Source organism: Leuresthes tenuis, unplaced genomic scaffold (assembly GCF_036924035.1).
Source record: "Leuresthes tenuis unplaced genomic scaffold, fLeuTen1.0.hap1 SCAF_22, whole genome shotgun sequence".
Taxonomy (NCBI): domain Eukaryota; kingdom Metazoa; phylum Chordata; class Actinopteri; order Atheriniformes; family Atherinopsidae; genus Leuresthes; species Leuresthes tenuis.
This window is the reverse complement of record NW_027325376.1, coordinates 15,638,752-15,666,028: the sequence shown is the minus strand read 5'-3', so window position 1 is coordinate 15,666,028 and position 27,277 is coordinate 15,638,752. Positions and strand designations below refer to the sequence as shown.

Below are 27,277 nucleotides of genomic sequence, written 5' to 3'. Positions count from 1 at the left end.
TAGTGTGCAGTGCAATTTCTAACATTCTGCACCATTCTGATGCTTTTCCTTCAATGCAATATCTGTTGTTTAGTATATTTTTGTGTTTATTATCACTGCTGATAATTCAAAAGTATCAAAAGTGCATTTGTTCATCCAGGTCCCTCAGTGGGTGAACCAGTGTTGTAAATTCACACCTTCAGCCTCGACTGGTTTAGTGGTCGTACAGACCACCTCTGCAAATGTCTTCTCTGTCGCCTGCGCTTCAACATTTGCAATTTAAGCATTTCTTCTTCAATATTGATGAGCTCCAACTGAAAATACAGCTGTTCCACCTTGGTTGCCATTGTTTACTTTTGTTGACTGTGACCGGAAGAAAAAGCAAGGACTCGACTATAACCTCTGAAACCACACAAACACACAGCCATACCCCCTTACACTGTGCATGACACTGTGTGTTGCACTGCAGATTCAGAGTAGAGACTCTGGCACCTAGCCAGCCACAGTGCTGATAGCTGATTTTGCTCATATTTCTTGTCACACATAGAAGATGATTTCCGACATGTCAACAAGATAAAAAGTTTGATTTATTTATTTTTATTTATTTATTCAAAATTTTCATTTAAACCCTTTCATTGCTTGTACAACAGGTCCTCTGAGACCAGACTTGTTCAGTTGTAAGTTGTTGTGGCCTGGAGGCTTCAGGACAGTTTACTTGTGTTTAAGCTCCGTATGAACTTATGTTTCCACCAATGGAAACTTAGAGTGTATTTCACACCACATTCACTACATGAGTGGAAGGTAAACGGTGAGAGGCCACTAAATACTGAAAGGTGCGACTTTCACTCCTGAGGGTATTAATAGAGCATAGCTTGCTTTGTGTGTTTAGTATTTTACTGTATGAACAGAGATGCTTGTGTGGTGCCCTTTCACAACCTAACTGATATACAAATGCTGCAAAGAAATTAATTCAGCTGCATTTAACATTGTACATTCAGTCATGAGACTGGCTGTTTTCTTTGCTTTAGGTTGTAATAACAAAGTGTAACTCACTCTTTTATGCTCTTTACTGTGCAGCAAACTGTACCATGTCCATGCATTTTCAACTAAACAATGCAAAATCACATTGTGCAAACTGAGGTCTGAAATGCAAAACTGGACATATATTAAGATGATGTGACAAAAATGACAGCTCCTCCTCCCTCCTTGATATATTCTGTTCCGGCATCAGACCAGCTGCATCGCTGATGCAAATGCCTTTTTTGGCAGTTGTTCTTGAAGGATCATGTGAGAATAAAAGCGCAACTTTGTTGGCTTCCAGCTGGTTATTACAACTGTAAAAGTATTCATCGAAAAGAGAAGTGAATGGGCAAAGGGCGTGAAACAAACAAACAAACACATACGACCACACAGACATCCTGTAAGGACGGAGGAGACGAGGGGGGCCAATAAAACCACTGGGGCTGAGGCCGATGTGCTCGAGTGGAAACTCAGAAAAGAGATTGTTTTTTCCACCTCCCATTACACAGAAGGCTGCAGGACTTCAAAACATCATCAACATCAAAATCATAGTTCCATAGTTAAAAAAATAAAGGGGGGGACATCATGATGATGTGACTGCATTCCCAGGGAAAGAAAAGCTGCAGTTTCTGTCTTCGAAACATTCAGGTACGCTTTTTTCTACTTTGAAGCAACTTGAATGCTGTTGGATAACTTCAGAAAAATGTATTGATCTTAAAGTAAAGTTCAGCACCCACTTCTGTGGAAGCTGCTATTGATGGACTTCTGCTCCCTGCTGGCCAATAGCTTGACTGCACACAGATCTTGAATGTTTTCTGTTAAAAAAATAAGAATATATCATAGTGTGCAAAATAGAAAAGCTAATATTTCAACCTCTGCTGTTCAAGATTTGACCTGTTATGTGTTTTGATTTTTTTATTGGAATTATTGGTGTCCTCCTTTATATGCAATGAAGACGCTTCATAAAATGCGAGAATGAGTTACAGAGTAGCGCAGGGCTCTGTGTTTGGACCAATACTTTTAAATTTACACATCCATACCCACTTTATACCATTCAGGGTCACAGATGATTTTGTCTAATACTTGTTACAAATTAGGGAACATCTTTAAATAGAAAGAATATGGGTTTATATGTTTAATTTTATCAAGATAATCACTGTTTTTAAAATAACTACTATATTTTCCGGTCTATAAGTCGCACTTTTTATCATAGTTCGGCTGGTCCTGCGACTTATTGTCAGGTACGACTTATATATTAAAAAATATATATGATTTAACATGTTTTTCAATGTTAATGCATACTGACTGACATGAACCAAAGACTAAAGCGAGAGGATTGTGACAACTATATAATGCTCCTGTACCACTGGAAAAAAATTAACTGAAACATTAACTTAAAGACAACTGAGAAAGAATTCTAGTCTGCAGATTACAAACTGCAGGTAGTAAAATGGCCGGAGCTGGAGAAACGAGTCCACAGGTGCATGCTTGAACAACATACTGCCGAGAGAGGCTTGTTAATGGTGCAGTTACGTCTCCACGCCCTGGTACTTGCCATGGAGATGAATATAAATTACTTTGCAGACGGGCCTTCTTGGTGTTTCAGCTTCATGCAATGTAACCGCCTCTCTAGCAGAGCACGGACAAAAGGTGTGTCAGAAACTGCCGGCAGACTTCCGAGCCAAGGTTGACAGTTTCTGTGAGCTCACTGAAAAGCAGGTCTTGGATTTTGTGAAGTAAATTTCCAAACAAATGTGACTTATTGTCTGGTGCGACTTGTTTTTTTTTTCCTCTTCATGACACACTTTTTGACTGATGCGATTTATACTCCGGAGCGACTTATAGTCCGGAACATACGGTAAATGAAGGTAAAACTGTCTTTTTTATTAAGTTGGGTTTTTTTCAACAGAAAAGCTAAGTCAGCATATTTAAATCATTTAAAAGATTAATGAAAACATTTTATGTTTGGGGGTGCTCGGGCTCCTGGGTCCGGTCCACGGCCCATGTCTGGGTGGCTGGGACCTGGCGGGGTCGGTGGGCTGTTGCCCCTGGTTCCTGGGGGGCCTCTGCTCTATGCTTATGGGGGCTCTGTCCGGGGGCTTCCTCTGCAGTCTTCTGGGTGGATGCGTAGTTGTTCTTGCAGTGGGCTTCTCGGGTTCTATGCTCTGTTGGGACTGCCGGTGGCCTGGGTCTTGTAGCCCTCTCTGCCTGCTACTGATTCCTGGGAGGGGGGGATTGTGGCTCTGTACACTTATACACTCATTACTAAACATGGTTATCATGTAGGACCTGTGCCATGGGTGTTGCATGTTCTCACACACACACACATGCATTCATTAGCCCAGTAGCATGCTCGCTAAGAAGTTGATGTGGTTTCAGGTCATCTATATCCACAGCTGTGTTGTATGCGATTGCCGCTTCTTGTGTTTGTTTTTGTTTGTTTCTGTGTTTGTTTTTTCTCTGCTTGTCTGCTTTCAGGCGCTCCTGGTGGCATTAAGGCTGGATTCCCCACAGAGGCCGTGGATTGTCGTCTGTTTTGTTTTTACAGGTGTAGCAGCTGGTTGTCTGGTTTTTCTTTCTATTTTTGTTCTGTTTCTTCTTCTTTGCTCTTCCTCTTTCCCTATCCGGTTCGGCACTATTAAATGTTAAATATTGTAACAAAAATAAATAAATGGGCAGTTTATGGGCATCAAGGGGAGCTTTACATTTGTAAAGCTTCCCTTGGCAAAGCAAATCTGTTTGGCATAAAAGGTATTCAGATTGCAATTCTGCTGCCATAATGCTGGACAGGACAAGTGGGGAATCTGATCTTAAAAAATTACATCATTCACCACTTAGGGTATCCCGAACTACACAGGCGAATGAGGCCACCTTGTGGTGGCATATGGGACTTCCTTTGAGTTTGTGGTTGGGCTCACATGTTCTGATGTGACAGCTAATTCCAGAGAACCACAGTGCAGATATTTCAGTTCATCATCACTGAGGATTAATCTCACAGTGTGATTTTGCAAAGAAACATACTTATTGCATTGGCAATTTGTACTTTGACAGTTCTATGATGGAACTTTCACGGGAAACCCCTTTTTTGGTTAGAACCAAACTTGCCTATGATAAAGACAGGGTAAAGGACCTGTTGAAGGCAGAGGACAAACAACCCTCTGCTCAGGAAATATTTAAGGAGCTTCTGTGTAAAGAGACAAAAATAAATAACATGAAGGTGGAACTGGAGATGGAAAGGCTAGAGTCCTATCTGATCAAAGAGATGAAGAATGTCTTCCACCAGGATAAAGAGAACATGAACAAACAGAGAAAAGCTTTCAAGAGAGAATTTAAGGCAAATAAGAACAGAAGAAAGGCCTTTAAATCTGAAAACAAAGAAATGGCCAAGGATAGAAAGGCTTTTCTTCAAGAGAAGACAGACATCCAGAGAATGAAGGAGGATTTTCAGTTTCACAAAATGCATGAGGTAAGGAAGGTATTAGAAGCTGAAAAGCAGGAGATGGAAGAGCTGAGGAACTCTTTTCTTCAAGAAAAGACTCACATGCAGCAGATGAGGGAGGTTTTTGAGTTGGAGAAGGTGAACATCAAGAAGGAAAGAGAAAGCTTCAACAAGGAACTCGGAGCCCAACGACTCAAGAGGGAGGCCTTTGCTCATGAAAATGACAACATGATTGAAGACAGAGATATCTTCAAAATAGAAAGACGAAAGACGGCAATGATAAGGAAGGCCTATCTCAAGGAAAAAGTGGGCATCCAAAGGATGAGGGCAGCTCTCCATCTGGAGAAACAGAACACAGACATCATCTGCAATGAGCTTAAGACAGTGTGACAGGAGAAGCTGTTGACTCTGGTCAGAGTCAGAGTCAGAGTCAGAGGTCTGACTCTGGTCAGAGTCAACTGGGTTATTTTCCATCCCAACTTTTCCAACTACCAGTTGTGAGCAGAGTAAACTGATTTCTCTGTTATACATTTGACTAATGCTTTCTTTTCCATCCCAACTTTCCCATCATAACCCTAAGGCCACAAATAAGCCTTTATAGGCAAAGAGGACTCACTTAAGGGGTTCAGAGAGCTTAGGATTTGGTAACAGGCAAGGGCCCAAGTTGAAAGTGAACTCCCACCAGGGGGTTCAAGGAGGTTAGGGTTAGAGAAAGGGTAAGGAGATTCAGTCATAGTTGAGAGTACTCGGCTTGGTCTGCAGAAATTATTTGAAACATTTTCTTAAAACGGAATGACAGTAGCCCCTTGTAACCAGTGCCAAGAATAGGATTGGCTATAAATCCTGTGAAACCTCAGCAGTTGTAATTTAACTAGTCAAGCAAAGATGTGTTTGGGTAGAAACTTCTCTTAAACAAGAGGGCATGTGTGTCTATCGGTTTGAAAAATACCTTAATGTCCAGTGTCCTTTTGTTCTGAAAGACAGTCCCTTGAAGGTGGTTGTATCCAGGAAGTCAATAAAAGTTTTGTTAATAATCGATTGCAGTATGATGGAGGCATTGTGGCTATTCAGAGTTCTTAAAAACGGTTCAAATTCCTGTTCAGGGTGTGACCATATGCCCCAGATATCATCAAGAAAGCAATAATAGTGTAACAGTTTTTTTGTGGCACTTGGCCTAAGCTGAGGTTTCCCACTCATGAAAATATTGGCATATGTAGGGACAAAGTTTTTCTACATCGCCGTACCTTTTGTCTGCAAATACAGGTCCCCATTAAACACAAAGTCATTTCTAGTGAGGTTTACTTCTAACAGTTGCAACAATTCCTTCTCTGGTCTTCTTTTATCAGGATATTTCTGGAAGATTGTTTTTATTTTCATTGACTCCATCCCCTCTGTAATGTCTGTGTTGGTATATAAACTGTCAATGTCCATGATAAATACAAAGGAGTCAGCAAGAATCTCTAATTGTTTAATCTCTTCCAAAAAATCATGTGTCCTTATTATAACTCACATGTCTGGTGGATAAAAGATTTAAGTAGTGGTCCAAATATTCCTCATATGAAACCTCTTCACCTTCTTATCTTATCTAAAGAGAATGGAGGCAAGACATGCAACTTCTTCTAACCCCTTCTCCTTCCACTGCTCAATAACAAAAAAGCTGCTGCAGACTGAGAGTTGGAGTGGCTTGGGCTCACATGTGTGTACCACAGATGAGACAGCTCTCCCCCTCTTGTGTGGTTCTTTTACATAAGGTAGGAGTATAATGAAAACCCTATGAAGTAGTTTTTGCCATGTTTTCCCTCAGTCAGTCTTGGTCATCAGCTTCATCCATCTCACCTGTCTTTCTTTCACCAGCTGCACTCATTCACCAATCACCTCCCTTCAGTATTTAGTTTCAAGGTTCTCCATGCACTCTTCCAGATCCTCACCGTCACTCATGAATCAAGTTATCAGATTTGTCCCTGTTTTCCCATGTCAGGTTTTTGTTATTTTCAAGTCTTTTTCAGAGTTTTTTTTTTTTGTATTCTGTATTCTGACTCAGCCATGCTTTTTGTTGTTCCTTTTAAATAAATCAAGTTTTTACTTTGAAATACATAAACGATCCCCGTTGGTTGGATCGTTGCGGACTCCTGTACCAATTGTACTGTGGTTGCCGCTGAAAGTCTTTCACACCTGGGAATCTGCCCTCTCTGCTAACCGATGTGTAGGATCGGCGTCTGTCTCGGGCTGGATAGCTTCTCCGGGGGGACGAATTGGGCCTGTACCTGTCTTTTCAGGATAAAACAAGTTGCTGAGGCATTCAACAGCGCATAACAAATTTAAGGACAAATTGCATGACACACACACCCAACTAGTCTATTACCCACCCAATTATGAGTACAATGTGAAAAGTTTTTGATTTGTGTAACAATGATTACCTGACTGGCAAAACTTGTGAGAAGAAATTTAAATTTAAAAACTTCTTGTTCATTCTTTTTCCATGTTTGATTGGAATAAAGTTTTATTATTATTTTTGTCACTCATGGTCATATAACTATATTTTCTTTTGAAATCCCTGTAGCAAAATCTGACAATGCAGGTTATCCTGACAAAAAGATGTACATAACTTTACAATACAAGTGTAACGGGTGGTGTATGGACCCAATTGCAGTACAAAGGAGTCAGAAGACAGTGGTAAAAAGTTCAAGGCTTTACTGAAACTCTGGCAGACAGACAAACGGTTTAGAAACCGGCAAACAGGAATCAGGAGAGGAGAGGCAAAGTTCTTGTTCAGGGACAGAAGGCTGGGTCGAATTACCAGGAGGCAGACGAAGCAGGGAATCAGGGACAGGCGAGGTCGGTACCGGTAAAGCTGGCAGGAGAACGCTGGAAAGACATGCATGGCAAAGACAATCTGGCAAAGGATAGAGTGTGGAGCTGGTGACTATATGCTGGGCTGATTGCATGTGATGAGAGGCAGCTGTGTGCACAGGTGAGTGGAGTTAACTGATGATTGGATGACTAAACTGTGACAACAAGAGCAGAAAAAACTAATATATGAAAAAAGCACTTAGACAAGAAGTTTTCACTTATCTATTTGCCAAGAAAATGTTTTTATTTGACTCTAATATGGCATATGTGTAATGTCACAACCTGCTTCAAATGTTGGAGAGTTTGTTTGTATGTCTGAACTTAGTTATATTCAAGTACCAGCAGTGATGTCATTAAAAATGTATTAAGTTCTGAGACTGACCACTAGTTGGTGTACCCGGAGATGAGCAAAAATGAGAAGCACACACTCGAACTCAATCTCATGGCATCCTATATTTTAGAACATCAGGTTCTTTTGGTCTTGGAGCATGTTGGAGGGATTTACAATGCTGGAGAATGTTTAAAAGATCAGGACTTCAAAATTGTCCTTAGTTTTTTTTTTCATCTGGGAGTACAAGAAATGGACCTTTAATGCTGTAGAACACATTTTTGACGTCCTCATATTTCCAAGTGTCCTGATATTGTGGGTGAGTGTCATAGAAATGTACTGATTTGTCATGAAACAAACACACATATATACAGACAACCACAAAGACCGTTGTAGGCCATTTTGCTGGTAGCCTTGTTAGTTAGAAAATTAACACAGTCGATAGGATGACCGTGCCTTTTTTGGGTGAACAGCGAGCTCAGAGCTCGTCAGGTTATAAAACATAAAACCAAGTAGCACATTTATTTCTTTAGCAAAGATAACTGTCCAACTAATGAGATTTCATGTTATTAGCAAAGGAAACCACAAGAGCAAACGTGTATTGAAGCCCCACCTCCAAGGTCCAGCAAATACAGCATCATGAGAAGTTGAAACTTAGTGGGAATAATGAAAAAATAGGCCGAAATTTGTCAAATGATGAAAGTTTCCTCTATAAATCTGAACAACACATTTTCATATATATATACTTTTCCTAAAAAAGAATGTCAAGGTCGTCTTGGAGTTGACTCCAAAGACCCAACCTGTCAAAACCTGTCAAGCTCATTAACGTTTTTTTTCCCATAATATGTAGCCCTTCAAAATTAGTGAATTTATAGCAAAACACTGTGTGGTTATGAGCAGCAGTTAAAAAAAGAGCATCAGAATTGAGGTCTCTGTGATAAGGGTAAAAAATGAATTCAAGATAATCTTTTTTTATGTTTGGCATAATCTGATATGATAATACACAGGACAGCAATCTGGAAAAAAAATGCACTGGGATACTTTTGAGGACTGTGCAATAAATGCATGTCATCACTGTAATTGGCCTGTTTATATAACTGCATAAGTGAATGAAAAACATATATGCTTGCCTTAAGTAATGGCATCATTCATTCAAGAATGCTTTGTAGACTGATATGTCAAATCAAACAAATTGTGGTATATATCTACCATTAACACTTGGAAACTCTGTCACTGGGGAAACTGAGGGACTAACTGCTCTGAATCCAGATCAATTTCCTTTTTACAGGAACTTCTGTATTTACTAAATTAAATAATTTCATAGAGCAATGACACCTTTGGGACCCGTGGCACAGAATGCAACTTCCACATGGTTATTTTTCCCAGACCAAACGCAAGGTGGCTCCCATACATGTAATCTATTGTGCTTAATTTCCTTCCTCCTTTTTGTTCTATTGTTCCCAACTATTTTTTGATTGTAGCAAAGCAGATGTGCTTGTCTGGTTTTAGTATAAAAAGTGCTATATAAATAAAATTTGATTTGATTTGAGGAAGCAGTAGAGGGGAGGGGTTAGGGAGAATAATAGATAAATAAATCATCTTCGCTGGATGGAATTTTCTTGCTGGTTGGATATACAATTTAGGATCCATTTTCTGTCATGAAATGTTTTGTATCAATAGAATCGTTATTACCATCGCATTATCCACCATGCATGTGCTGAACTCTGCATGAGTAGAAAATTGAAGATGTGAGAAATTAATCATTCTACCTGCTCAGCTAATTCTAACAGTGTTTGCACAATTTGAGGGAGCGCCATGATGTGTGATGCGTCCTCTAAAGACCCGGCAATTCAATCAATTTCCCGGCACATTTGCAATGTAATGTAATGCAATGCAGATGTGCACACCGCCCCCTACCGAACAAGATGGGTAGCTCACTCTGCTGCGGAGCTCAGAATGCTTTTTCGTTTTCGAATCATGGGCAGGACTTTGCGGGCAGACCATAAAAACGAAAAAGCAATAATGTGCAGTCTTGAAGAAGAAAATGCAAATGCAAATGGAATGATTGATTACTAATTTTATTTATGAGTCCAATAATGCAGCCACATTCTTAAAATGAAAAATTGAATGAGATCCTTCCCCAAGTGGAGGAGTTCAAGTATCTCGGGGTCTTGTTCACGAGTGAGGGACGAATGGAGCGTGAGATTGACGGGCGGATCGGTGCGGCGTCTGCAGTGTTGCGGGCTCTGCACCGACCCGTCGTTGTGAAGAAGGAGCTGAGCCAGAAGGCGAAGCTCTCTATTTACTGGTCAATCTACGTTCCCATCGTCACCTATGGTCACGAGTTGTGGGTAGTGACCGAAAGAACGAGATCGCGAATACAAGCGGCCGAAATGGGTTTCCTCCGCAGGGTGTCTGGGCTCTCCCTTAGAGATAGGGTGAGAAGCTCAGTCATCCGGGAGGGGCTCGGAGTAGAACCGCTGCTCCTCCGCATTGAGAGGAGTCAGATGAGGTGGCTCGGGCATCTGGTTAGGATGCCCCCTGGGCGCCTCCCTGAGGAGGTGTTCCGGGCACGTCCCACTGGGATGAGACCCCGGGGGAGACCCAGGACACGTTGGAGAGACTATGTCTCTCGGCTGGCCTGGGAACGCCTCGGGGTCCCCCCGGAAGAGCTGGAGGAAGTGGCCGGGGACAGGGACGTCTGGGTTTCTTTGCTCAAGCTGCTGCCCCCGCGACCCGACCCCCGGATAAGCGGCAGATAATGGATGGATGGATGGAAAAAGCATTTCTGCAAATGCATTTTAATTTTCAAATTTGACATTTCAATTTGAATTTTAGTATCTATTTGCTGGGGCATATTTTGAAAATTGAATCTCAAATGTCTATTTCTTTTTAATTTTAATGAAGTGAAAGATTGAGCACTCTTGAAGAAGAAAATTAAAATGTAAATAGGATGATTGATTACTAATTTCATTTATGAGTCCAATAATGCAGCCACATTCTTAAAATGAAAAAGCATTTCTGTAAATGCATTTTAATTTGAATTATGGTCAAGATTTGCTTCCATATATTAAGGCTCTTTACTTACTGCTAAACAATCCTGAGATACATAAAATGGAAGTCTGTGGATTTCAATTCTCGTTTTCTTTCCTAAAAAATTGCAGTTTTTTTTGTTTTGTTTTGTTTGTTTTACTCCAATTCTTCACCTTCACTCTACTCCCATCCTAGTTAGTTACATAATTTGTTACAGAATATTGAATTAGTTGTGAACTAAAAACAAAGACCCTGGCTGTTCACCCTCACGGTATGGTGCATTCTTGTGGACCCTGGCAGTTCAGCCTGATGGTGGATGAGTTGGAGGATTGCCGGGGGTCTTACTGAAACCGGAACAAAGCAGCATTGTTGGAACTTATATGTCTGTATGCCCTATATATGAATGGGATGCTTTGTTTACCCACGTGGCTATCTCATCTGAGAAGAAATACACTTGTCACTGAAGGTGCAGAAATAAGGATTTTTCTCCAACCCTAACCCCGATTCATATGAGACTCAAATGTTGGAAGCTTCTCCTCTAAAAACAACCTTTCCTATTCTGAAATGAACCATTCTTTAATTTTTCTCAAACTAATTTCTCAATCAGTTTGAGAAAAGCGTGTACCTTATAGTATGCAGTGAACATCACCAGACAAGCACATCTGCTTTGCTTTAATAAAAAAACAGCAATGCAACAAAAAGGAGGAAGGAAATGAATAAATTACAAGTGTGGGAGCCAGCTTGCGTTTGGTCTGGGAAAAATAATCATGTGGAAGTTGCATTTTGTGCCACGGGTCCCAAAGGTCTCATTGCTCCATGAAATTATTTAATTTGGTAAATACAGAAGTTCCTGTAAAAAGGAAATTGATCTTGATTCAGAACAGTTAGTTCCCCAGCGACAGTTTCCAAAAATACCAGAGAGAATATGAAGGCTGTGAAAGGATTTTCTGAGATGAAGATGGTTTATTTTTGTCCCTGACACGTTTGTCCTCCATACTGTTGCTTCAGAGGAAGTATTGACCTCCATTTGAACTTATCCAAAAGGACACAGTTTAATGTATCCTTTAAAACTTAGTCCATATTGTTATTTAAATTGTTTGTGCAGTTGTGTGGCTTGGTAATAATTTGTCATAAAGACTTGTGACATAGGGCCCACTTCATTGCTTTCTTGGCATATAGAGCACTTTATATCAGGTCTATTTCACAAACCCCAATATTAGCTCTTGACAAAATAGGACTTTTTGCACTCTTTACTACAGACGTAAAGAATTACTTTTAAAAAGTATATACCATCTGTGGTATAATCTAGTCAAGATATGACCAATCTGAGCATTGTGCTTTCTCATCTGAACAAGATCTAACTGATGTAAATGCTGAATCAAAAGTCATCTTCAGCATTGTGTCATAGTACGTAGTGCAAGGGAACAAACGGCTCAAGAAAAACTGTCCCACAGTGGTAGTCATTCCACGTGCTAAACAGCAGCTATTTGATGCCATACAATTCTGTCTGCAGTCTTATTCAGTGTGAATCTCAAATTAAAATTTCTTACAAAACAGTTTCCCCTCACAAAAGGTGTGCCGGTAACCTTTGCTTTTGAATCTGATGGTGGTTTGAACGCTGGCTTTGATCTTCTATGTATACTTGCTGCTTATCAGCAGCTCAATAATCCATCTTCACTGTCCTTTTGTGGACGACAAACATTAACACCCTGATGTTCCACCATCTGTTTTGGAAAGGTGAATGTGAAACAAATGATCAAATACACGAGGTGACCCTTGGGTTACTTAACTGTTTTGTTTTGGTCCATTTTGCAGAAGTCTATTATTCACCTGTCACATTTTAAAGGGCAAAGACAACATACAAAAACAATTAAATCTGTTATTTCAAATATTTTCATCCTTAATTTTGAATTTTTTTTCGTCTTTCAAGATTAAGATCAGATTTATTGTCATGCATACACATGAAATTTGTCCTCCGCTTTTAAGTCATCCTGGTTGGCACCTGTTGACACACAAGTGCACAGGGTCACACACTCACAGAGACAGATGCCATATGTCTAGCTAGAGTGGTGGGCAGCCATTCACAGCGACCTGCCTTTATCTGTTGCCTGGTATTTTCTCCTTTGTTCTTTCTTTGGAATTTGACTCACAGATAAGGATGAAAAAAATAAAGCAGTGAGTGCGGTGCAAAGGACACTGTGGGGACGGGGGGGGCTGATGCCTTTCCCAGCTGTGGGGAGAGCCAGGGCACACCCTGGGTCGCCAGTCCATCACAGGGCCACATGAACTGACCACATAAACATGCTCACAAGGGGATTTTTAACAGAAGGCAGCTATAATGCCATGACAGTTTAAAAAAATAAAATAAAATTGTATACAGTATAAAGTTCAAATCATTCCATTTTCAAGAAAACAGATGTTTGAGGATCATGAACTACCAGAGTTGGACTTCTAGAATGTCGCAACCGGTGGGATGGGGTTGCGCGTGGAGTGTTGGAGAGAGGACCCAGATATCAAAGAAAACTTGATTTATTTACAAACAAAAGGAATAAAAAGCACGGCTGAGCCGGTTATCAATAAAACTAAACTGTGGAGCAAAACAAGACTAGACTGTGACTGGAAACTAAGAGGCAAAAACCTGACCTGACCAATCCAACTGAAACTTGTTGCATGAAGTGAAGTGAGGTGAGGATTTTGCACTGAACTGAGGAGAACCTGGAAACTAAATACTGTTGTGAGGTCATTGGAGATGCGGTGCAGCTGTGAAACAAAAGGCAGGTGAACCTAATGATGTGAAAAGGAAAAACATAGCAAAACCTGAAAACAAGACTTGACAAAAAAACAAACTCAAAACATTACATGACATAGACTACGTCATTGCTGAACATTTAAAGAATGCCACTTTTTGGCAGTCAGCGCACGTGCAATCTGAAGTTCCATTCAAATAGGGAACAGACCCAGCCTACTTAGCACATTGCGGCCTGTGTCAGGTTTGAAGTGGTGCAGAGTCACTTCCAGTGACAATAACTAACTGATCGAGTTATTGATTTAAGAAATTTTTTGTATTTTCACTCAAACATCTACATGGGATTTATCAAGTTCATGACTTTCCTGCCACAAATACAGTGATTAATAGACAAAGAAAAAAATATGCCTGCAGTATAAATGTCAAAGAAGTATTCTTTTTATTTTTTATCTTGCTTCATGGTGAAGCTTTGCTATAAAGTGATTTGTGCTGTCACTCTGGCCTGTGCAGACTTTCACAGTCACACTCATCCCCCAAAGCAGTAATATCTGAGAAGTCTTGGAGAATTAACAAATTGGCTAAGATTGTTCGACTATTTATCAGTCCAATCAGCATGTCAGCAGGTGAATGATGGTTATTGTCAGAAATTGAAAGTTTTGAGTGACGTGATGTAAGTCATGCTGGTCCCAACACAAACCGGGGGTGGGAATCAAAGAGCAAACGTGAACTGCTGAGTCATCAGGATCTACAGCGAGAAAAGATGGGTAAGAAAGACAGGAGCGTGCATGTTTTTCTTATTTCTCTATACCCGCAGGGTAAAATGTAGGAGTGGATCTCTGGCAGGGTTTATAGCACTGTCAGCTTTTTCACATTGAGAGCAAAACATTAACTCGCACATTATCGTTAACTTTTAACTAATTTTGTAAAACTTTTCAACATATTTGCACATATCTCAAAAGTGAAATCAACATCCAGGTCGTTATACGAAGGTATAAGTAACACACAATATATTTTATAGAAATATAAAAATCTGCAAAGACAAAAATGTGAAATGTTGGGAGTCTTCCATTTTTTTATTTATATATTTTTTTTTTGTCCTTTCTCCCCACCGCATTTTTAGCAGAGGAAACGGACAAATAATGAGTGCTTCTATTGCGTCAGCCCAGGAAGGAAGGAATTCTTGGCAAAGAGATTATGTTTTGCTAAGAGTTGCCAAATGAGTTCCCAGAACAGAAACTAGAGGTCAGCTGTTTTACATTACTTTCAATAGAAGGGATTTTAAGTAAACATTTTCTCTTAGACATCCTGGCTGTAGCTCACACTGGAGCCTTCGCCTCTCAGCTCTGGTTAATGTCCTGTTCCTGCCACACCACAGCAGTTTATGAAGTAGGCAAATTGTTTTCATCTTTCCTGGAACCATTGTGGTCCACCCCCCCACCCCCCACCCCTGGGCAACTGAACAAAAATACACACCCACACACCACAACAGAGTATCACTTTGATTTATCCTGTATGCCAACACCCACGCCGACTTCTGCAGGTGCCAAAAATGCAGTTGTTTCTATGATACTGTCTTCAAGTAGAGGTGCATTCTGATACTGAAACAGCTATTCTGATAATGTGTAGCACAAATTAAGTCAACTGACAACAGCCATATCAATCAGTCCATCGCAGTGTGTAACTGAATATAAAATAGTTCAATATTTCAAATGCTACTAATTTTGTATGTAATTACCGCAGTGAGGGAAAAGAGAGGTTAGAGTTGATCAAGCCCTCTGAACTGTTTGAAAAGTGTTCTTGCAATCTTGGTTTAGATTGGTGAGCATGTGCAGGATAATGAATAGCAGTATCACTGACATCTGTAGAAATCAATTACATCACTGAGTTTTTGGTTCTGTGGAAGTGACAGTTTGATCATAGTTACTCAAAGAATTTGAGTAATTGAGTATTCAACTTTTTTTCCAGGGATCTTCCTGTTCAGCCGAGTAGGAGTCTCCTTATTGAAGACAACACATTCCATTTTGTACCTCAGAATAAGTTTAACAAAGTTCTATGACACTTTTACACATGGAAGGGCTTTCGAGTTAGAAAGGAGACCAGCTCAGCATGAAGAAAATCTCTTGTGAAGTAAAAAAAAAAAAAAAGCTGCACTGGCTCGCAGACAGTGAGAGAGATTATGTAACCAGTTAACTGTAAATCATGGAATTTTAGAAAAGCTGTGGATGTCTGCCTGTCTCAAGTGGCAGACAAAGTGATGACTGATAGACTGAATGCATCTGTACAGACAGGCCTTCAAGTCTTAGTGGCGTCTAGTGTCACTGACAAGGCAGACTGTTTGTTATGCTGCAGGCTTCTTGTCTGCCAACAATTGCTACTGGAAATCAAACACACATGGTCTTTTGTCAGCTCTATGCACCACTAAGTTGAACTTAAAAAATGGCGAGAGGTGAAATCTAGACCATAAGATCAAACACAGGCCTGCTCAATGGCCTGATCATCCCCATTTTTCAAAGAGAGAGTGCAGACGTATGTTTGTGCTCCCCCACTTTTTGTGTACAGGTGCTGAAGTTGGCTGAGCTGGAGACTGAACCTCTGGAGCGGACTTGGGACTCTCCGGTAGACTCTGTGTGGCCCAGACCATGCAGTGCACGCCTCCATCCTTTATTTTTTAATGGCAGTTGGAGAGGAACATAACAGGCAACCCCCTCAGAAAACAAACAGAGGAACGTCCAACCATATTTCCATAGTGGCTACTAGAGTTGCGCACCATCTGAAAAGCCAGGGAGTGACGTGACTAGAGAGGCAGACGGAGAGTTGACCGGAGAGAGTTGGGTGGCGGTATGACTGGAAAGCAAAGCAGAGACGTGACTGTGGAGGCTGGCAGTGGCATGACTGGAGGGCCGAAAGTAGCAGGCTCCATGTTAAAAATCTCAAAGTGCTGCGTGGTGCTCTGCCCTAGCTTCCCCACCCAGCTCTGCCACATCCAGAATGGAGATGAGCCAAGGCCTTGAATGCAGCACATTCACAAGCTTAAAATTCCCCTATCAGTCTCACCCGTCCACACTGTGGACTCCAGTGTTATAAAAGGTATTTTATTCCTGTAGATCCTCCTGTGAGATCCTCCCTAAACTATTAGATGAATGACTTTTGTTACAGAAAGGTGTAAAGTTCACTTTAATCTATTCAACAACTGAAATGATTTCCACAAATTCATCAGTAAACTTCTTGAGTATCATGTTTGAGGGTAAATTATTAGGACAGAATCATTTTTTTTTCCAAAAATGACTCTTCCTCAGGGGGGCTGTTGATACAGCCTTCTTTTGATTCCTGAAAACTCTGTTAGTTACTCTCATCTTCAGTTTTTCAACTACAGAAGCAACATTTTGGTACGATTAACCCCATAGCCCCCACATCTAGTTTGAATGAAATGTAATTATGAGTGCACTGTCCAGAATACTGAGATGGATGCCAAAGAAGGCCCTGGGATTGGTTACAGATGGCTGTACTGTAAGAAAGGTAGGTGATACACTCCCAGGAAACCATGAGAACTTTGTCCATTATTCTTTTGAGCAGTTTTCATACAGTGCAGTACCTCGGCACGACTATTCAAAGATTTACAACCTCATCAGTGCTGGGGAAACCCTTTTGATGCTGGTCCAGATGCCAGATCTGCATTGGTTTTCCATCCATGACTGCACATTATCATTTAGTGGGATAAACCTAAGATGTACATTTAAGGCGAACCAATTAAATATGTTATGATGGTGAAATCCTGTGCCAAATGTATCCTGTGCCGAATGTAAGGAGATGCTGTGGATAAAGTAAAATAATGCTCACATTATATAAACATCTGTTCACACATGATATCAATGACATGGTGTCATATGCTGGTGTTTATCTGAGGTAGAATTTACCGTAGATTTAATGACATGATGAGGACCGGAGATTTGTTTCTTTATTATGTTCAGATAAGTTCAAACGTAGCTTTTTTGTTAAGGACACGCAGTCACTTTTTTGGAAAATCAACTGTTACCTGCTGTGTCCTTAGTTCATTAATCAATTGTTAGTTATGATGTTAAGTAATTCTTTCACTTTTATACTCTGAACATTGTTTCTAACTAAACTTGCAAAGAATCTGTACCTGTCCTGTGAGCTTTTACTAATTTCCCCTCACGTCGACCCCTTTTTTTTTCTTTGACAGTATAAAAAGTACATTTAGCATTTTAGGCCTTTTTCTCTCTGCAACATTGAGGCTTACCACCGAGTCTGCAGTTATACAGACTTTACCCTCTAGAGGGCATCTGAGATAGGTTGGAATACAATCAGTATTATTGTAATTCTGTCAGCTGGGGTGGTTTTAAAGGTTTTAAAGGAAGTGAGTCAGGGGGGAAGGCAAGGAAAATATTTTCGGACTGTGAGAAGATGCCAGAAGACCCAGTCAGAGCCCAAGCATGCACTGACAGAACATGGAAGTGCCACCTAGCTAAGAATTAAGCCAGGAACATTCTTAGAGTAAAGTATGCAACCCACACACCCCTATGCAGCCAGAGAATAGCAACCTCTGTGTTATAAATGAAGAATTTATTTTAGAAGACACATACGCTTTAGTTGTAAAATGGAATTCAAATTGTATTCTTTATTCAAAACTTAATCTTATAAAGTGCTGTCTTACATTCAAAGTAAACATGCTATGTAAAATATTATATCGTCAGACATACAAGAGACATTCAGCATCATGAGTTTCAGCTGCATCTGATCATTTACATTTATACAGAGTAAAGGAATGAATGGTAGAACAAATGAAGATATGTCACCATTTCCATAACTACTGTATATGTTACTGTGCAGAAATCACATTTAAATGAAAAACAAGTCACAGTAACTGTTTGTTACGGAGAAAAATAAATCCAAAGCATAAAGCCATGTATTTGAACAGGGTTTTGGATCAGCATATCACAGATTCAGGTTTGAAAACCTTAGTATTTATTAGCTTTATCAATTAAATAAAATTAATTGACATTCAAACATTCAAATGCTGGTTGCAATATATGCAATTATCAAAGTAACATAAAAAAATTATGACAAATATATTTCTAATAATAAACCATTTAAGCTCATGTTGGTTTAGCTTATGAAGACAGTCTTCCAATATTTTTTATGGCATTGCCAACAAAGAGATTGTCTTTTCAGTCCAACCTTTCAGTAGCTTCAATTGGACTTCAGACCTCAGAGGCTTAATGCCACTGTGCACCATGTAGGATTCATTATACTAGTGATTACTTTCTGTAGTAACAAGTTGTTTGAGTGAGTTGCAAACATCAGTTCATGATAAAGTCAAGTAGAGCAGAATAACACATGAAGTAATATAACTAATAATAGTGTTATTAGGAATGTAAATAGTTATTCAAATGTAATAAGTAAGTATGTCAATGAGTATTTGTTGAAAGTAATGACCAAATACACAAGGACACACTAACCAGCGATGACCTACTGAGAACACTCAGACAGAATGAAATGAATAGACTGGAGAACAGAGTCAGGGTTGAAACCAGTGAAGATGTTAACGTCATCGAAGAAGTATGTCTTTCCAGGGGTCAGTTTAAGGTAGTTGCAATGATCAGGCGTTTCCAGGATGACCTTTGAGGGCCAACGTTTCACTGCGACATTTCCTGCTTGGATTTCCACCACACTGCTGAACACAGTGCTCTTCAGAGACACACTTTCCACAACCCCGACGTGAACTAAACAAAGACATAAACAGACAAACTAAGTCGCAAAGACACTCGTGTTCATTGACAGTGTTTGTTCACAGAAAATAAATAAGGGGGAAAAAAAACGGCAAACGGTTATCTTACATTTCTTGCAAAGTCGCGTTTTATTCACGTTGACCAATGATAGAACTCTGGATTCTGACAAAAGATTAAAAAAATAAAAAACAATTATACATATTGGCATTATACAGGCACCAGACTTTGAAGTCTGATTAAAATGACTAGAAACTCCATTGTTAGTTTGTGATGTGATGTCTAAGCGGACACACCTAACCTGGAATGCTGTAGTTAGTTTTTTCTGTTTGGTTCACAGGACTCAGTCTGCCTGAGCAGCATGACCACAAAGACGTATTATAGTAGCCGTGACCACAGCACTGGAATCCATTCTTGGCACCGTAGAGTACCTCTTTGCCCTCACTTTTGCAGCAAACCTCCTGCATATGAAGCAAATATTTGGTATATTCATGGACGATGAAAACATGATGATTTACACTTTGAACTGGATTCAGATGATATCACATTATATATCTATGACATTCATAGAAACACAGTCAGCCATCAAAATGATTCAAAACCCACGCTGACTGTAACAGTCATTTTCAAATCCTGAAATTGTTGTGCTTAGCTTCATATTAGCGTGTAAGGGACAGAAAAATCAGTAAGTCCAGGAGATAATTAGCTTGCTTCTACAAAGTGACTAGGTGAGCAAACAGGGTTATGAAGCATTGGCATTAGACGTTTTTAAAATGTTAAAATCTTGAACAAAAATCTGTCTTTTTATTTTTGCAGGCCATTTTTTATTTTAGAGTTAAAAAGCCATGCAGTAAAATTGGCCACTGGATTGCTTTTCCCCACACTGTTACCACTTTTTCATTTTTCCTTTAAAGCTTATTCTTCATGTCATTTCACACACATTCTGTAGGTTTAACTTATGGCCACCAGGTGTAAACATTACCAAAGGTTTAACCAGGTCCTCTCACACTGCAACTATCGTAACATTAGTCTCTGTGTAAGATATGCACAATTCTGCTTTGCAGTTATTACTAACAAAATCTACCTTAGAGCTTTTCAGAAAAGATCCACAGCACTGACTGTCATCTCTGTCTCCTTGCAGGCTGTGTAGTGCTCCAGCACAGCATTTCTTCAATGGGTCTGAAATGTTGTAAGCTTCATCCCCACAGCAATAGATATTTATTCCGCTGGGGTGGCTGGTTGGAAAAGCAGAACTTGAAATTAATCAAAATTAAACAGGCAAAGGGAGATAAAGACAAATTGCCTTACATTCAGAAGGGGATGAGTTACAATATGCATGTTTAAGTGAATGAAGAACACTGTATGGCAGCCTGGAAGATGACTTTTACGTCTTCAACACAGTTCACACAGCAGTGCAGTGAAGGCAGCATATCACTTCAGGGTACCCATCCAGGACAATAATTCAGTATTCGGGTTAGAGTGAAAAGGAGATGCAAAGCTCGGGTTTGGAAGAAGTGGTTTTCTTTCAGAAAGGAAAGTACAAAAGGTTGTACATGAAACAAGCCTAATTAACAATAAAGATGTCATCATGTAAGGTCTGATACGCATGAGATGAATGACTCCAGCAGGCAAGCTTCCTGTGGAATTAGCTTACAGGCAACCAAAAAAAGTGTCAATTATAACAGAAAAACAGAAAACAAACCTCTGCATGTTTATCTTTTCATCTAAAAAATGTGCATAACATATATCACAATTTATCAAAAGTGCTTTCAGATCTGGTGAGTGCTCCAGAGTTTTTTCCTAAACTCTAAAGGTTCCTGCCAATAGTTTAACTGACCAACCCCTGTATCTTGGCAATCGTGCACTTAAATCAACATGTGACCATTCATTTTTGGAAGTGCAAGTAATTTCTGCCAGACTGTAAAACAACTTTTTTTAAGAAGTTGCAACTTACCTACTGACCTGGATCAACTCTAACCTGGGACAAATTGAGCCAAGGGCCCACTTTTTTCACAAGAAGCCATATTTTTAGAATACTTTGCTATAGATTAACTTGAATCATTCAACTTGATCAGACACATTCTGAAATTCGGTTTGAAACTTTCAGTTTCCTTTAGCCTCATCTTATCTTGAGGACCATATAAGAAAAAAAAGGCTCATTGCACCCCGCTCCTCCCTATCATAGTAACACCCAACACTACAGTGCATGCCTATGCATCAGTTCAGTCTGTGCTGAAAGAGATTTCAGCTAAATGTTTCAGCTAAAAGATAAATGTTACTAGGCCTGAGCAACGATTACTGTCAAAAAATTGTACAGAAAAGTAACACAATGCTCATTCAGATAGGACGACAGCATGTTGATCTGCCATGAGATTGATTAAACCCAGAGCATGTCTGAAGGAGGCCTTACTCTAAAATGGGACGGCCTGTTTTTTTTATAAGCTTACACCTTTCAATGTGCACAGGCAAGATGATGCCCATCTTCGACCAGTCCGTTGTTGAAAAGGCAGTTGTCTTTGCAGCTGTAATTCTTAAAGTCATCCCTCAAAAATGTCAAATATTTCTGGAATTAGCTGTATGAGACGCTGAATGTCTTCTATTTACATGCCTGCACATACTTGTAACACATTGGCAAATTACTTTTAAAAATAAACAAACACAGACAGGTTTTAACGGGGAAAATATTTCCATGCAGCTGTAAACTCAGACAGAAGAATGTTCCTTGGCAGGGTGGCTGGGTGTATTCAAAGGTTTCAAAATGGAAACAACGCAAAATCAGGGTTAGTCCAGCTGCAGGAATGTAAGTCCTGTCTTTCAGACTGTGAAATTAGTTACAGTAGACTTTTCTTTACTCCTCCTGTCTGGTTTTCATTCTTCCCACACTCACACGGCGACACAAAATGGATGTATGCTGTCAGATAGTACATCGAACACTTGTCAAACACTGCAAAATACCAGTATGGATTTACTGCATTTTCTCAGCATCACGCAGACCAAAAGAATTAATTGATAAATAAAAATCACCTCTGTCCATTGCAGCAGATCTCATCCATAGGGTCGTAGAGTTGTGACCCACAGCAGTGTTTTCCAGGGGAATCATATCCATTCTCTCTGTCCTTGAGCAAGGTGTTATTACAGCAGAGCACTCCACGTTGTGCTAAACCATATGGCTTATCTCCACAGCACTTGAAAAATCAGAAGACAAATGCAGTAAAAATAAACATGCAAACAGGCATAGACAGATGAACATTTAAATGAATTTACATGAACTTACAAAAGCAGGGATATTGACAGAAAATGCAGGGAGAAATTAAATTCACAACATCAAGGAACAGGCAAACATTTTCGGTTTCATATATCTAATTTCTACAAATGAACGCAGGGGTTTTCTTCTGCCTTACCGGAGCGGAATGGTTAGGAATGATTCTGTGAATAAAAAAAATCACACCCCATTGGGGTGGAGTTTTGCGCTCTCTCAACAAAGCTGCAACGAAACAAAACAGCAGTGTTCTTTTCCTCTTACTGGGATAACTACATTCCTATAGTTACCTGCACAGATTGAAGAATTGTGTTTTTTTTTCTGCATCTTTGCCAACATCCCATCCCATCAACATCCCATTTTTTTTATTCATTAGACAAATTGAAGGAGGGCCAATAACACACTGTTTGTACTAATGAGAGAGAATCTCTGTGAGAATCAGACAGCCGATCAGATTAGAAACTAACAAAGAAGCAGTAAATAAGTCAATAATTACCTGATCCATCCAAGGCTTCAAACTTGACAAACGCCCATTACAGCAGATTGATTCATTGGGGTTGTACACAGTGGCCACAGCATTAGTTGGATCTAAACAGAAAGTTATGATAGTTGGGAGGGTGGGTAACAGACATAGTAAAATGGATAAGAAATATCAGATACTGCTGAAGATGTGGGAATGAGTGATGCTGTGGAAAAAAAAAATCACAGGATGTAACAGACCGCAGCAGTTGAGATAGAGGTGATAGGTGAGGGAAAATGCAACATTTGCATATTTTTGGATGTTTACCAGTAGCTGCTGCTTACCACTTCGGGACAATAAGCTCTTTCATTCACACATGCAGGAGCCTGTCTATTATATGAAGGAATTCAGTGGGATTTCATGTCTGTGACAAAAATTACCAACTATAGCTGATCTGATAATAAATTCCCTCTCATTTGCCTCTGAGGAGCTTTCTAACTGTATGACTGGATAAACAACTAAAAAATATAATATTTTCCTCATGCTTTGATGTATTCGAGTTCTATGTCCAAATAACCAGGACAAGAAAGGAGCTGATGTGCATTGTTGTGAAGAATAGCTGTTTGGGGAAAGTGGTCACATAAAAGGAGGGCTAGAGTTCCACACCCTGTTATTATGTACAGAAATTCTTAATGAAATTCCACAGCTGCAGCTTTGATTTTTTTGGTGACAAGGTTCATGCCTGAAAACTCTGAAGACAAAATACAGCAACCAAGCCCAATGAAAAAATGTGATCATTTTCTATTTCACTTCCTAAACTTTTCATTGTCAAACTGCATCTGTGGTGTAAGTAGGTGACTGTTTGCTACACAATAGATGCTTTTGTTCAGCACTCCACCCAACCGCTCAATCTGACATCAATTGAATAGACTGATAACAAATCAAATGGGATGACTCCACTCACACATTCCATCATCCCCTTTCCTCTTACAGAGAAATGCTCAAAAGATCGCACAACTAGATTTAATGACTTCAACCGACACCTCCCTCAGAAAACAATTAACTGGCTACTGACCACCTAAACTAAGCTAAAGCTTAGGCGACAGTTTTTTATGACATGGTTCAAGTGTCTCAGCTATACGTTTCAGAGCCTGACAGCAGTTGCTGTTGCTCGTTATATTTTCTGTGAGAGGTTAAATACTTATGTTCTTGTTCAGGCACCACTTCTCTACTTTCATCCTACCTTCATCCTCTCTCTAAAGGCACACACAGTCTGGTTGATGGCCAAGTCAGCTAAAAAAAAGTCATAAAAATGTCATAAAAATGTCTCTACAAGTTGCTAATTCCTTGGTTTACGTGTCCAATAAAAGCACCGAACATTGTGGTAATGCTTTAAGTTTTTGAAACACCAGCTAGGAGTTCGATATATGTCAGCTCTGTTGGAATAATGGTTTGAGGACTTCCACAACCCTAAATTCAGTGCATGAAGCATTTTAACTGTGGGATTCAAGTTTAACACTGTGTTGTTGCAGATGTTTGTTTTTTTTCCACTTCCTTTCTTCACCCTACTTGAAACAGTTTTTCACATAGATAGCAATGGTCTAAGTTCACTGACATTTTCCTGCCTGGACCATTCAGAATTACCCATTGTTTTCTATAGAGGCCTGAAAAATATATACAGTTTAAGGCTGGTAGTTTATTCAGATTGTGGCTTAAATGAAGATCATTAGGCATATAATGAGAAATCAACTCAGACATCCTGGTAATTTTGTTCTGTTTTACAAACGTGGTCAAAATGTTTGCTGATACATTAAAATTGCATTATTCTTATCATTATGTAATATAATGTAATATTAAGTGATTACGAATGACCTGTTCTCATTGCACAAGCAGAACTTTTTGCCACCACATGAAATACAGTATTTCGCAAAACGTAATTGCCCTTCAGGAGAGTTTTATGATTCACTGACACAATTGCTCAAACAATGAAAAACAAACTGACTTTAGCAGCTGTGTGGAAGTGTGAGGTCTGTTCACTGTAATCTAGCTGTGCTATCAAATGCCAAATGTTCAAAGTTCCACTTTTAAAGGCAAAAAGTGAGGAAATTTACAGATGAAAATGATCATTTGCCATATCTTTTACTATGCTGCTTTAAAAATGAGGCTCTTAATGAGATGTCAGCCAATCCCACTGTAAAAATAAGTGAAAAATGAAATATAAATAAAAATGGAAACGTTTAATTTGTGCCAGTCCCACTGAAGTGGAGAGTTCCAGGCTCGGATGAAAAAAGAAAACGACCCAAGAAAAAAACTAAAAATCCTTGTAAAATTTAATTCATTTGTGCCGGAAACAACTATTTACTTTTTTATTTATTCATTTATTCATTATAGGATCATCTCGTACAGTGTAATATATAAAACATTGTATTTTAGACGTTATCACACAGTGAAAAGGACTCTGAGAATCTGACCTTGTCGTTGCTTGACGCAGCAGTCCGTCTGATTGGATTGAACTCGTGGCTTTTCACTGTCCTGACAGCAGCACTGAGTTCGGGGGTCAAACTGGTCATCATAACAGCACAGAGAGTTATTGGTGTTCTTCGTCAGGATTTTCTTGTTTTCTTTTGGACCACAACACAGCTGATTTTCACTGTCAATAACCTCTGTGGAAAAGATCAAAAGGACTGTTTAAAGACACTGGAAACATCTGACTGGATTACACCTGAACCTTATCAACCTGTTCATCTCTCACTTTAGGCTATGACCCTGACACTGCCTCTGACAAATCCTGCTCATCATCTCATCTTAGAAAAGATACTACTCTCATCCAGAAAGGGTCAAATTATTGTCCAGGATCTTTCTAATATCAGAGGAACCAAAAAACAGCTGCTGTTCCATATTTTTATGCATTTGGCAGCTTTTATCCAAAATGACTTACACTCATATCAAACATACACTCCTACCTGGGGGACTGTGCCAAATAGGCTTTGTTGGCTCCTTCTCACAGCAGTAGCTTTCCGTTGGATTGTAACATTGAGACCCACAAATACTTGATTTCGGTCCAGTGCTGTGGACGTGCAAAGACATAGTAAAATCCTTACCAAAGAACTCAAACAGTGCACACACAATTTTTCCAACCACATACTATGGTACTGGTTTAAAAAGCTGGGATCATGTTTCATATAACACAGTAAAAGTCTTATAGCTATACAGAATGAACTGCATTCTCTGTTGTTTTGTTTTTTTTTGCATTTAAGAATATATATATATTTTTTGTGAGAGCACTCGCATATGGGTTGTGATTCATCTGATGTTTCACGCTAGTCGTCTTGCCTTGTCTTGCCTCACATTTGTTTGCCATGCGCCTAGAAACGCAGCGACGTGCAGATAAGGACAGAGAAGAAGATGGCTGCGAACCAGAACGCATGCATGTAAGCACTGCACTAACAAGATGTTGCTACTGAACAGTAGATTAATGTGATGGGTTATTTTCCTAAATGTAGGCAGTGTGGTGAACTGTTGCACCAAAACGAGGGAATTTGGCTCAGGAGGTAGAGCCAGCTCATCACTTTGTATGACTAAGTGTCCTTGGACGGAACACTGAAACCATAATTGTTCATTACGTCATCCATATGTGACAGAATAAAAAAGTGTTGTTTGTATTGCGTTCAAATGTGGAGTGTAAATGTAACCAAACACAAATCTGTAGCTCATTTCTTAAAACTTTTTTTGAATCCCTAATTAAAATGTGTTAGCCTAGAACTTGTAATGTCACACTGTCTGCTAGCAGTTTTTACCTCTAGTAGTAATAAAACTGAAGCAGCTTTCTTTTTTTAATCAAAACTGATTATATGAGATTATAGAGTCATAGAAACAACAAAAAGTCATCAACAAAAGTCATTTAAAGTTACATAAGTTCCACATTATTTCATTAATTGTACTATGATGGACAAATTGATAGTTGACAGCTTTGACAAAAAGTTGTGCTCTTTTCTACATGAGACTGTAATTCACTTACCAGTTGAGTCGGGAAACAGGTTTCTGAAAAATAAAAACAGACATAAATACATAAAGTAAAACATTAACGTGAGGCGCACTGGATCTACCATTGAAATGTAAGAACTGGAGAATAGAACCCTGCGCAGGTCTACTTTATGGCCTTTGTAAAATGCATTACACTGTGATTCTGTTATTGTGGACTTCAGGAGAAACAGATCTGACCCTCAGCCCACATACATCAATGGTGACTGTGTGGAGAGGATCTCTGACTTCAAGTTCAAGTTCTGTGCCTGCACCTAAACGATGACTTAACCTGGAAAACAAACACCACTGGGCTGATCCAGAAGGCACCGCAGCGATTCCACTTCCTGAAAAACAACGCCCTAGCCAAGGTTCTTCTAGAGATGCTCTGTTGACAGT

At 39.6% G+C, this 27,277-nt stretch overlaps 1 protein-coding gene across 1 annotated transcript; it reads right to left on the bottom strand.

The window, feature by feature from the left end:
* Positions 1–18,882: 18,882 nt before the first annotated feature.
* Positions 18,883–22,234, bottom strand: LOC140281709 (uncharacterized). The gene is made up of 5 exons (XM_072376202.1): positions 22,164–22,234; positions 20,224–20,374; positions 19,441–19,600; positions 19,251–19,304; positions 18,883–19,136 (listed from the first exon to the last, which is right to left on the bottom strand). The coding sequence occupies exons 1-5, from the start codon at positions 22,190–22,192 to the stop codon at positions 18,883–18,885; spliced, it is 648 nt and encodes a 215-aa protein (XP_072232303.1). The 5' UTR covers positions 22,193–22,234.
* Between the last annotated feature and the right edge of the window lie 5,043 nt (positions 22,235–27,277).